The following is a 12,983-nucleotide window of genomic DNA, read 5'->3' as shown; positions in this document are numbered from 1 at the left end:
AAAGTAATTAGTTACGTTACTAGTTACGTTACTATATTACTTTCCAGTGTTTCCCGCAGAATGGAGGTGGGGGAATTCTAATGTTGGACAGGTTTGTGCAGCGGTGTTCACGAGAGAGAGGGAGAGAGAGAGAGAGAGAGAGAGGGAGTGAGCCAGGAGGTGCTGCAGGAATATATGCTCCTCAATACACCTCTTTAATCAAAAATTATTTTAAATATGCCTGGTAAAAATTTGGAAAATTTGTTGATAATTATCCAAATTATAGGCTAATTATGGGAAACACCCCCAAACAAAGCAGTCTCTCTCGACTTTTTAACTAATATCATATCCATAACAGCAGCAAGAAGTGTGGTTTTTACAAAGCATAGGGATAGCCTAGGTCTAACGTTTCTTTACGCCACCGGCTGAAATAAAAAAGTAAAGCAAGTAAATCATGACTTTTAAACAGCAGTTTTACTGCACATGCAGCCTGTTAATAAGAGCAGTATTCAGTAGTTACAAAACGTGATTTTTAAGCATTAACACCACTCTCTCCCGACGAGTCTGAGCATCAGTAGTAGCAGTGACAGTAGCTGCCGGAGTTTCTTTCTGTAAGTTTCACGTCACTGTGCTGCTTCAGCAGATGCTTCAATAAATCAGGTGTAGAATTGTTCACAGTTGAAAGCATTTTGCTGGTCGCACAGAGTTTACAATAGACAAAAATGTTCTTTGCATCTTAGACTGTGACACAATAATGGCAGTAGCTACTTGGAAAGAACGTCTCTCTCCCTTGTTCACCATTCTTCCTTTAGTTTTGGCTATCAGCGGACATGAACAACAAAGTCCGGTCCTGCTGAGCTGTCACACAGTCGTGGATTTACGTCAAGGATGGTGTGTTCAGTGACGAATAACGCAGCGTTACTTGCCTTAGTAGCTAGTAATAATAGCCTATTACCGTTTTAGAAAAGTAATTAGTTACACTACTTAGTTACTGGGAAAAGTGGCGGAATGGATAAGACTATGCCTTTGGTGTGAGAGACCTGGGTTCAATCCCCCACTGTGACCCTGAACAAGACACTTAACCAGAGGCGTGTGACCTCTGACATGTATAGCAATTGTAAGTTGCTTTGGATAAAAGCGTCAGCTAAATGAATAAATGTAATGTTAGCTTATAATATAGAAACAATAATAGAAATTGTTAGCCTGGCTCTGTCCAAAGTTACAGACTAGCTGACTAGCAAGCTCACATCTGACATGTTGTATCTCATTATATCCTGAGAGGAAAGTAGCAGGAAGTTACTGCAACTAACCAACTGAAGTCATATTTAGTCATCCCTTTTTGTATAAAAAAATAACATTTAAGCTTTTAGGGAAATATAAGAAATGCTCCTTTTTGTCTTAACCAGTTGGAGGGGCGTGTCAGTATTTGTATTTGATTGACAGCAGCTGTGCTAACTGCTGAGTGTTACTAAGAGAACAGCTGTGCTAACTGCTGAGTGTTACTAAGAGAACGAGAAACAAGATAAACAAACTTGGGTAGCCCAAATGTCGGACAGCATTGTTGTTTGTGGTTTTGAAGATTAAGGACCACACCAGAATCTAACCAGACCTAAGTGACGTTTGTAGGTACATTTAGCTGCTGTTTACTGTGCTGCAGCTGAGCAGCTTATTAACTATCTAGCCTGCAAACTGATGTCAGCAGTGCACGTTTCCTCTGTGTGTCTGGACACTTGTCAAGTTGTCTCAGTCTGCTCCGATAGAAGGCTGACATTACTGCTTATGTAAGATTTGATTGGCTGTATCGAAATTAGGTTAGGTGTAATACCAAACTAGGGCGTATCATCATAAAAGCAAAAAATATAAAATATACATTTCTTGCTTTTGGTTTCTGGTGTTTTCTCAAAGGTGAACAAAGTGATTTACAGGGGAGATATGCATGCTGTAGTAGACAAAAAAAAAGATATTTCATTTCATTTTAATAACCGCTTGTAAAAACCACTCACGTTATCTCAGTTTTGTATGGCTCAAGAAATTACGGGTTAGTTACCTGGTAAGCGCATTTTGTTACATTAGCACAGAACCAAGCTACCTGTTTCGTACATTTCCAGTCTTTATGCTAAGCTAACCCTCTCCTGGCCATAGCTTTGTATTTATCCGACAAATAAAAGAGTGGTATCAAACTCATCTAACTCTTGGTAGGATAGGAGGACAAATAAGCATACAAGAAATGCAGCTCAGAGTGCTTTACACAAATGTAAAAGGTAAAAATATATATATAAATAATAATAAATATATACAGCAAATTTAAAGCAGATAAACCTTTTGCGCTTTCAGTTAAGCAAGCATTAGTTCACTGTTAAGACTCAAATATTGTAAAGAAAATTCTAAATTCTTGGATTCCACAAAGTATTTTAAGAATGTGCATTGCTATGTGCAGGTCTTTAAACATAGATTTTAAAAGTCCATTTGTTTTCACATCATGTATATTGTATTTAGTTTAGTTTTCAGTGGAAATTATGGCCTGGAGTCATCTCCCCACTGTGTCAAAGGGTACGGCACTGTCAGAGGAAGACTAAGGTAAGAAGAACAGGGTGCCAGGAAAAAGGGGCGTGATTGCATCTGTAAATAGTGGGGCTATTTTTGGGCTTACCACAGTCGTACAGGGGAGCACCGCCTAGGCCTGCCTTCTGTCACTATGGGGATGGGCGCTTCATAACTTTGCTGGATGGAAAAAGTCTGGAGGACTGGCAGGTGGTACACAGGAGCGTGGCACAGCTCCCATGGCGAGGAGCTGTTTCACTCATAACTAGCCACCACTAACAATACTCACCGGAAAACACACAGGCCTCTGCTTGTACTTGGCATGTCAGCAGCTTGTTGCATTTTTATTCTGCTTAGTACAGTTTAGGTTTGTGTGTATTTCAGATTGAAACAAAAGTACACAACACCAAATACCATCTATTGATTGATAGATTAAATGCACTCTTTGCTGGCAAGCACATAGGAAAAATTGTAAGAAGTAAAACCCACACCAAAACACCAGTAAGTACAACTACATTTTGTAGCAATTAGAATTATAATGAAGTAAAACTAAACACAGGATATCAGTAATTGCATGTAAAAGTCCGTTCAAAAATCAGCATGATACATGATATTGTATATAAAAAAAGTGAGGGAAAGAAATATACTTTTCCCTACTCTTGTCAGTGTCCACTGTCTCCATTTCAGGTTTTATTAGGGATATAGGTCCAGGTTGGAACAGTCTTGAGTTTTACTAAGGTCATGCTATATAACACAAGAAAATCACTCATCCAAGTTAATGTAAAGGCCTTACAACTAAAGCACAGCCATATGGGTCATGCATGTTATAGTCAAATAATACTTTAAGTATAAATTGAGGAAAAAGGGGAGAGAAACCTTTACCAACTGATATATATATATATATATATATATATTAGTTTTAGTTTAAAAAGGTAATATGAAAAGGCTCACAGAATCAGTCCTGTACCTATTCACACATGAATAAAAAAACAAAATAATTGAGAACTTTTGTTATGTATGGTCACCATTATGCCATTTATTAATTCATTGTTGAGAACACATTAAATGCACTTTGAACACATTTCATTTTTCATAAATATTTCATATTAAAGAGAAATATGTTTCACCTTGTGCCTACACAGAAAAGCATTATAGAGTTGCAATGACCTTATAGCCAAGAAAGAGAGAGTAAGGCACAAAATAGAAACCTTATTCATAGTCATGCTATTATATTTCCAAAAATGTACTAGGAAGCTATATTGTAAGCTACTGTCAGCTAAATGAACCCCAACGTTAGTACGATGTGCATGCTCCAAAAGATAGATCATGTGGAAAGACGGCTGCTGTGTGGAAGAAGAGTCAATGTTGGTACGTTTATGACGCGACAGTGGAAATCAATCTACATTATTTGGTCTGGAAGAAAGAAAACCTGCTCTGTTTCTACAGTAAAGTGCATAATGTCTTTTTTTTGTACGGGGAGCCGCTCTACGCTAAAGTCTCCGACAGAAAAAGGAAACTTGGACAATAATTTCACCAAAGATAAAATCCTTTGGTTTACTCAGATCAATTATTGCCAGCAGTAAGTAACAGTCCTGCCAACTCCTCAGTGGAATCACCCAAATGACGAGTAAAGCTGAGCCTGTGGCATACTTAGATTATCCCTGTGCCTATTTACATGCAAACCTGCAGTGCAAGAAGTAACAAACAAATATATATTGTCCAGGAGTATTCTTTTTCAGATACAGCAGGTAAGCATACCTTTGTTCAACTGCCTTATAGCTGGGGGAGAAGAAAACTCTGATACCTGCCTTTATAATCCCCCGCAACCAGGAATGGATGTTATAGGATATGTACTATATATTTCTCTGATTGTCTGTGCATCATTACGTCATGGTTTGGGTGGGAGGACTGGAAGACCGAGACAGGATGATAAAAAAAAATAGGCACTAAGGTGAAAAGGATAATGTAGGATATTAGAAATGGTACAAATCATATCAGGGGAAGACAAATGGGGAAAAAAGGGAAAGCTAAATAGCAAACTGCATGATATAAGGATAAGGCATACAGAAGTACATTTTCAAATACATGTTTATACAAAAGAATATCATACAATAGCATTCAGTATAAATGAACAATTAGATAATAATGAGGAAGCAAGAAAAAATACAATTCTAATCTATTCACATACTCCCTACATTTTTCCAGCCTTTTATTCTGTTTCCCTGTAAACAAATCATTGAAATGATACAAAAATGTCATATAAAAACTTCCACTTTGGGTTAGAATAAACCATTTGCATTTGTGTGACTTCTGCTGTTGTTTACTGTCAATATCACTGCTGTAAGGCACCAATTCGGTTTTTGCGGACTGACGGCACAAACAAATGAACCAAGGTGAGGAAGCATGACACTTACAGACCCATTAGCTTGTCCATGCATTAACATACAGATCACACTCGAAATTAAGATTATAATTTAGTCTCATTGAGCTGTTTGGTCCACTAAAGAACATCTGCTGTGAATTAAGGCAAGTGTAGTCGTCTTTGCCCCTGATATCACTTCCCTTTTTGTAAATATAACATTCATCTGTTTATTCAAATGGAGCTTGCCAGTGATTGTCAATATAAGTCTGCAGCGAGTCTTTGAGAGAGGAGGAGCTGATGGTAACGATAGTTAAGCGGGAGATCCTGGTCAAAACTTTATTCTTCATCATCTGGATCTCTCTCTTTGTTTTTGTCCTCTTTTTGTTGATGACATTGCTTTCAGCGTGTGTGTGTGCTGCTGCAGAAGATTTCTGGACGTCTATGCGTGAGTGTTCACAGAAATGCTGGAGAGGTCGTTCCTGATGATCTCATTAACTGTGGAAAGAAATAAGAGGTTGCAAATTGTTACTAGTCACGCTGAATAGCAATTCACATCATTCTAACACTTACATTTAATGTAGAGAGGTGGCCTAGAAGTTACAGAGGTGAGGCTTGTGATAGGATGGTTGTCTTGGCCAAGGCTGGATTTCCAACCAGGCAAAGTGAGGAACTGCCCCAGGGAGTTTGAAAGAAGTGAGCATTGGCCAGACAGAGACGGTCTAATGCTGCACTCCATCTACCTCAGAATTTGGAGCTGGGAATGACGTCACACCCTACATGACCGGGTACAACAACAGATTTAAGTCGGAAAACCAAGATGGTTTAGTGGAAGACGCTATCTTGTATTATAGGAAGTGTTAGGTACTAGAGACTAAACATCAGGAAATATTGGTCTCTATGGCTTTAATTGATCATTTGATCATTCTCTTTTTAATGGTTTATCTATTCATAGAAGTAAAACACCAAATAAAAGTGGGAGTGGGAGGTACGGGGGCATTAATAGGAGCCCAGCAGTTCATTCTTGACCCAGGCCCCCATAGCAGTAAAATCCGTGCCATGATCCCTGACAGGTGAAACAAAAGCAATTAGTACAAATGTGTGTATCTAAGGCCTCTGTTTGACCACAGGATAAATATGAATCATGTTTAGTTTGTAAGTTTAAAATGTTCCTTCCATCCAGTTACATCACATGTGCCATTTGCTTTTCCTTAAAGAAAACACTTGAAACTTTGACTGAAGACGATGTAACCCTTTAGTGCTTTTATCCTGTGATAAATAATGTTACATGAGGCAATACTGCACTGAATATTTGGCATAGATGTGGACAAGTTGAAAAATACTGGATATCAGTAGCTGCAATCCAAACATATCATTGTTGTTACCAGCCTTTAAAACTCATATCAGCCCCATACACATCTCTGTTTTTAAGCAGTCTTGTCTTTCCTGTACTACTTCCTGTGCCCGCGCCTTTCCCACAGTCGGACAGGCACAGATCTGTCCCCTGCCTTTATCTGCTTTATGTTCTTTGGCAAAACAGAGGGAAGTGACCATGAAGATGGCGAGGACCTTGAGCCCTGTGGCTTAACGCAAACAAGAAGCTCTGGAGTCATAGAGCTTGCCGTGATAAAGTGGGCTGATGCAGACAGAGACAGAGCGAGAGAGTCTGGTGAAATCACCATCCGCAGTTAGGAGGCGAGACAGGAAGTCCACCCACTCTGAGGCCCAAAGTAGGCCTGCAGTCTGTTATCACTTGATACTGTTTGGTGAATGGTGAAGCATCTGCACTGATCAAGACAAAAACATCACTAAATAAAAACACGATGCAGTCCTTTTAATACCCAAACATTTCAATGCTGTGAATTGTTATTGGTACAATGGAATATTGAATGGCTACGGTGCTGATGTCAGCTGTACTAATCTTTGGTAAATGAAGTGTAGAAACTCTGCAGCAATATCAACACATAATTCCAAGGATGGAAACAAAAATAAATAATGTGTCACAGATTGCACTTTTTTAAAGACGTAGGCCACACACCAATAGTGTCATGCCCAGCTTTCTAAAATGCAGCCAAACACCCACCTATTTACCACACACACACACACACACAGGTTGGTTAGGACTCACCTCCCTAAACAGGAGGAACTCCCATTGGAAAAACCCCACCTGTGCCAACAATGCTGGCTGTTTTCAATGCTGTTCCACTCCAGCCTAAACAGGCATTTACACGCTGAGTTTATTTTTAGCTCTGCCATCACAAGACATAAAGGAAGTGCAGGCACATGTAACAATTAAATGATCAAATTTTAATGTCTCCGCTCTTCTCTGTTAGCCAAGGTGAGAAAACAGCTCCAGGTTAATCTGAAGAGGGAAAGGGAAAACCCAACAGCTTGGCAGCAAAAAGCCACAAATTTACCCTTTATTTTTCTCACAGAGAAAGCAGTTGCCTCCTTTCTTTTTTTCAGTCACTGTAAAAAATAGTGACGTCTCTTCCGCCCACATATTAACTGCAGTTTTATTTTGCTGCGCTTTATCAACTAATATTTTCCATTGGCTTGAACGATGATGTTCCATTCTGAAGAAACAAGTGATAAAGAGAGAGGAAAGGTAAAACACTAGCCCCTGTACAATGTGAGAATCTCAGAAACAGGATGTGGCCAACTGTTACACCACAAGACAACACCAAGCTGCTATTTATAGCTGTTTAATGGGTTAGCTCTTGTCACTAGTTGCAACAACTTCTGGGAAATTCAGAAATTTTAAAAGAACAGTTGATGAAACCTGAATGACTGAGAGATAAACAGATGCACAGGTAATGACGGTGAATGTGCACATGCTATATTTTAAACTCCACAAATTGGCTTTGACAACAGTTCATCAGATGCATTTAGTTTGCTTTACTTTCGTCATTCAATTTTGTTTAGTTCAAATGTTTTGATTCATTTTTGACAAAAAACTAAACAAAACAAAAAACTGACAAATTAACCTAGGTCCAGGCCTCCTTACAGAAACTGAAGTCCCATCTTTTCTCAGTTTAGAATAACATTTAGAATTTTTTGGTATTACATAAACATGTTTTCTAACTGAATTTAGGGGAGAATACTATCTTAGGATATGAATTTAGCTATTACAGGAATGTGCTAATTTCTTTAGTAAGGAATCCTAAGTTCCTAAATTGTCCTAAATTAATAATAATTGCCAACACTGGCAGCACCACTGTTGTTAGGTCTGTATGGTAATTACAATGAAGATGGGGAAGAACATGAACACCTTTATTTTATGATTCAAAGGTTATGATTGAAAGTTGGATTTTCTTTCCTGTAATGAGTCCCCAGGTGTTATTGTTCAGTCAATGCATTATTTTCTGTTTTTCCTTTTAAGTCAAATTCTCCCACATGACATCTCTTTATTTTTTGAGTCGGTACCACCTTCCATGAAGTGACTAGATAACCACAAATATGCAGAATCAGGGAAAGCAGCCACACATGCTGAGGAACATTTAGTTCAGAGTGGAATTTGGCTCCAAAAAATTCAGCCTCTTACATAATATGGACAGGCGAGGTTATAGTACACGATCTCCACTGTAAACTAAGCCTTGTAAAACTAGTTATTATTCACTTTAATGATCTCTATGTACTATTGTAAAAATAATGCTACGTTATGTTACGCAATAATGATGCAAACCAATATGTTTTATTATCAGATATGTACATAAATGAACTCTCCCTGGCCTGGCGTCCCTCTCAACAGCATTGGAAACTTATTTTCTTTTTTTCAGTTGGCCAAGTTAATAATGGAAAGCTGTAACTGGGAGGATCCCACTCATGAATAAACAAAAACAGCGGAAAACTGCACTCCAAATATTCCCCTGCTGAAAAAACAAAATAAAAATGTGCCCTGCTAGTCATAGTTAAACAGAGTGACATCCTTTATTAGCTGTAGTGCCAGTGCAATCGGTAAACCGCAGTCCGGACCTGTCAGGACTTATACTTAGGGCTGGGCGGTTGGGAGATCTATTTCAGGCAGGTGTGAGAGTGACACAGAAATATGACTACTTTACTGCTCCATGCCAACTATGTTGAACAGTTCAATGGACAATTCAGCTTCTTTGTGAAGGCCTACCAGTGTTATTTGGCAGTGGCTTGAAGTTGAACTCCTGTCTCCATAGGGTATGACGGCTGTTGACCTCGCTAAAATAATCCGCAATGGAAAAGGATTTGCTTCTACCTGTTAAAAGAGGTGGTGGAGTACTTCAAGTGCGCATGCTGCTTGTGTAGGGAATGCATAAACAATACAGTACAGGTCAACTTTTCTAAACAGAAAAATTTCAGTTATAAGTAAGTAAGTAACACGCACAGGTGGGAAACAATTTCCTTTTGTGTGACAGGTTGCCTGAGACCAACCATAGCATTTGGCCCAGCAGGCTTTCAGACCAAAAATAGCACAGCTTAAAAAAAAACAAAACATGAGGGGCTGCGTAGGTGTGGACATGTTGCTATAGGTAGTGCTGAGGAGATACAGTCTAAACTAGAAAGTCCAGTTTGAGTAACAGTACCTTGATTTTGAAGGCTTAACAGATGCCAAAACCCTGCACAGCAGTTTACAATACTATGAGCCAGGATTTTACAACTGTGGAAAGTTACCATGGTGACAGTCATTTCAGCCTCTGTCTTGATGATTAGATGGTAAACATTAAAGTTGTAACAGTAGTTCAGCAATAGTTACCCAAGATTGCCCAGACAGTGGTCTCATTGAAATGAATAATGTGGATTTGTTGATACAGTCGGTCTGAACAAGTAAATCTGAGAACGTTTCTGCATTTTAACACCCCAACATGCAAAAATACATTGATTTAGAGGCTTTAAAACCTAGAAATCATTAAACATGCAATAACTTTTTTCAGCAACTTGGGGTAGCAGAAACAAGCAAGCTGAACGAAACACTAGGAGTGTTTGACTTCATGCAGCGCATTGCAGCACTGACTTAACGTAATGCATGCTGGTTAGACATTTTGTCTGACTTTTGCCAGCGCTGTAAAAACATCTGACTATGAAGTTGGCTAAAGTTAGCTGCAGTCATCTAGGCACCTGCTGACATAGTATCAATATGGAGAACTTGTTAGCAAACAGTTGCATATTAACACATTAATTAAGGAAAATATGAAGCAACATTATCATTCATGACCACCTGGCAAATGTAAGTCCAATATTAACTCTCCTTTTTGCTTTGATTTTGGTCTCCACCAACTTACATTACATTTATACATTTAGCTAATGTTTTTATCCAAAGCGACTTACAATTGCTATACATGTCAGAGGTCGCACCCCACTGGAGCAATGACGGGTTAAGTGTCTCGCTCAGGGACACAGTGGTGGATGGGTCACAGTAGGAATCGAACCCGGGTCTCTCACACCAAAGGCATTGCGCCATCACCGTCCATTCCCACCTTTTTATGAATCACTACAAAATTGGATATGTGGGCAGCGATTCTACAAATAATCTCTGTTGTGATAAGAAAAAGTTACTTTGCATTAATAAAGAAACAACACATGCAATGTGGAAATGACTATGTATTTTTGACTGACATTAGAATGAAGAAGTAACGGCGCTGCAATCTGCCCTCCTTTTTATTTAGTAATCCAAGCAGGGGCTTTATGGTGTCATTTGGCTAGTCTGAGATTTCAGTGGGAACCTGAACTGCACTAGGGATTTAGTTAGCATTATTAGAGGAGAGAGCGCTGGGTATGGGGGTTCAATAACAACCAAGCTTCCTCAGAGGAACAGAGGATGCCCTATGGTCTGGTGAGACACTGAGCCTCGAGGCCTGAAAGCCTCTCAGAGGTTCCTGCTGTTGTAACACAATCTCTCTTAGTCAAATCAGGCCAGACTGGCAATGACCTGGCGAAGACTGACAACACCTTCCAGGCTCACCTCAGCTGACTATACAAAACACGACCTCTGACCTCAAGGTTGTAACGGACGCTTCCTGCCAGGGACTTCTGTTCTCACTGGGAGTCTCTTGATGCCATAGGAGCAGAGAACACCTTCGTGAACTTCTCTCACTTTCACTACATGAATAAACTGCAGCTGTGTTCGGGTCAAAACCTTCACACTGTTGCAAAGGGAGATATTTCCTATGCTTACTTATACCTCGTGTAGTAGCACATCAGGATTGTGAGAAAGAGGAGGTTGCTTAGCTTCCTTCTATTGTGGCACTCCGACTCTCAGCAGCATTTGAGGAAGTAAGTCGGAGTCATAGAAGCTGTTTCACATAAACACAGACAAACACTGGCATCAAATCTACGCAGGAGCTCACAGAGAGCAAAAGGAGACTGGCTGCAAGACTGACTTAAGGTTAAACCTCATCTGAACTGCTTTCATGTGAAATTGATTTGGTGGGGAAGCCAAACTAAAGCTCAAACTTACTGGAGAGAGACAATTGAATTTCCTGGTCCATATTACTTTTGTTTCCCCACTATATCAAATCTTCTCTCGGCCTCAGCAGAAACACTTAATGGACAATTTGCTGCCTCCCACACACGGCTCAAACGGCTGGACGGAGAAGCTCGGACAATGTCACATATTTTGCGCAGATAACCAGCAGCGTCGGGGAGGGGTCAAGGGTGAAAACACACACATACATGACACACGGAGAGAATAAAGACGAAGAGGCTGAAAGATAATGAGCGAAACGGAGGGAGACACAATCATTATTCCCACAGATAAACACAAATGGAAAGAGACAAAGTCTTCCACTAATGCTTCATCATGATAAAGTGCTTCATAAATTCTTCTGAGCATTTGCAGGTAGAAAGCTTCTAATCCATCGCAGTGATCCCTTTGGGCCTAATGATGTGATGATATGTACAGACAGCATATTTCATCCCCACAGCTAGGCTGATGTGTGAAGCCCTGGGCTTTCCCATGTGGAACCACTCAGTCTCCACAACTGACAGAGGAGATAGAGAGAAGACAAAAAAAGGGTGAAAGAAATGGGGTGAGGGTTTGCTTTAAAACAAAGATGAGTTTACCCTGAGAGCTGAGGTTTTACAACTGCCCTGCAGCAGCTGTGTGGTACTGTGAAAACACTGCTGTGCCATGGGCCGCAGCCGATCATCCCTATATATATATATATATATAAATGTACAGTTAATATTATCATAAAAAGATGCTAGAAATGAACATCAGTCAAAACTATGAAGAAAAGATGAAAACAGTTGTAAAAATGTCATTAAATAGGTTTTCATAGCATTTCTAGTTTTTGTTATGCTATCATTTTTATGTAAAACACAATTTTTGATTTTTTTAATTTGATATTTGCTTAATTAAGTAAATATTTCACTTAACTGCTCCCCCCCCCCCGCACCCACACACACACCCACACACCCACACACCCACTTGAAATTGACACCAAAGAAAAGAGAATGAGAGAAATAGTCGATGAGGGCGAAAATGACAAAAAAAGAAGAAAGGGCCAAAAGAGGAGAGACAGAGAGACAATGAGATTGCTTACAGCAAAAAAACATTAAATACTATGTTATTGTGTGTTTGTAAACCAGAGGCAATACTTTAAACTTGATTCACCAGCACATAGGGGGCCAGAGCAGGGATGTCAAAAGAGGATTGATATGCTACCTCTTTTTGAGAGCTGAAGAGAAAAGAAGAAATAAAGTACGGAGTGTAAACAGTAAGTGCTCTGATGTCACTGAAGAGATTTCCAATCAATATGTCTGCTGCTGTTTTTAGACAAGGGCTCCTGGCTTGGTTGGATAAGAGGAGCTGCTGAACGATGACATGCTCTCTGTGTCTCATGTGGAGAGACAAAGTGGAGCTGGGCTCTAATCTCCACCTGTGAGTCTCTGATGTGCCTCATTCTTCAGGACAGGCTCTCTGTAGTCAGCTGAATCTGACATGTTGCCAAATCAAATGACCTGACCCAGGAGAATTTAGGTGTCTGCCTAGTCCAGATTAGAATCACTTGAAAATAGCCAAATTAACAAGAAATGCTCTGATCCAGGCTTGAGAACAATAAAACAGCAGTATCCCAAATTAGAAATCTAAAGACAACAACTTTTACTGAAAGCCACACCACTGATATGCTTA

General features: G+C 39.6%; 1 protein-coding gene across 2 annotated transcripts in view; it reads right to left on the bottom strand.

Annotated features, from left to right (window-relative positions):
* Positions 1 to 3,536: 3,536 nt before the first annotated feature.
* LOC123968828 (nuclear factor of activated T-cells, cytoplasmic 1-like) overlaps positions 3,537 to 12,983 on the bottom strand; it is a 60,204-nt gene continuing 50,757 nt past the window's right edge. For both annotated transcript variants that reach the window (XM_046045808.1, XM_046045809.1), the window contains exon 10: positions 3,537 to 5,377. In XM_046045808.1, the coding sequence (XP_045901764.1) occupies positions 5,322 to 5,377 (56 nt within the window). In that variant the 3' untranslated portion in view covers positions 3,537 to 5,321. The remainder of the gene's footprint in view (positions 5,378 to 12,983) is intronic.

Source organism: Micropterus dolomieu, linkage group LG03, assembly GCF_021292245.1.
Source record: "Micropterus dolomieu isolate WLL.071019.BEF.003 ecotype Adirondacks linkage group LG03, ASM2129224v1, whole genome shotgun sequence".
In the NCBI taxonomy this organism is placed as follows: Eukaryota; Metazoa; Chordata; class Actinopteri; order Centrarchiformes; family Centrarchidae; genus Micropterus; species Micropterus dolomieu.
This window is presented reverse-complemented; position numbering and strand designations above follow the sequence as displayed.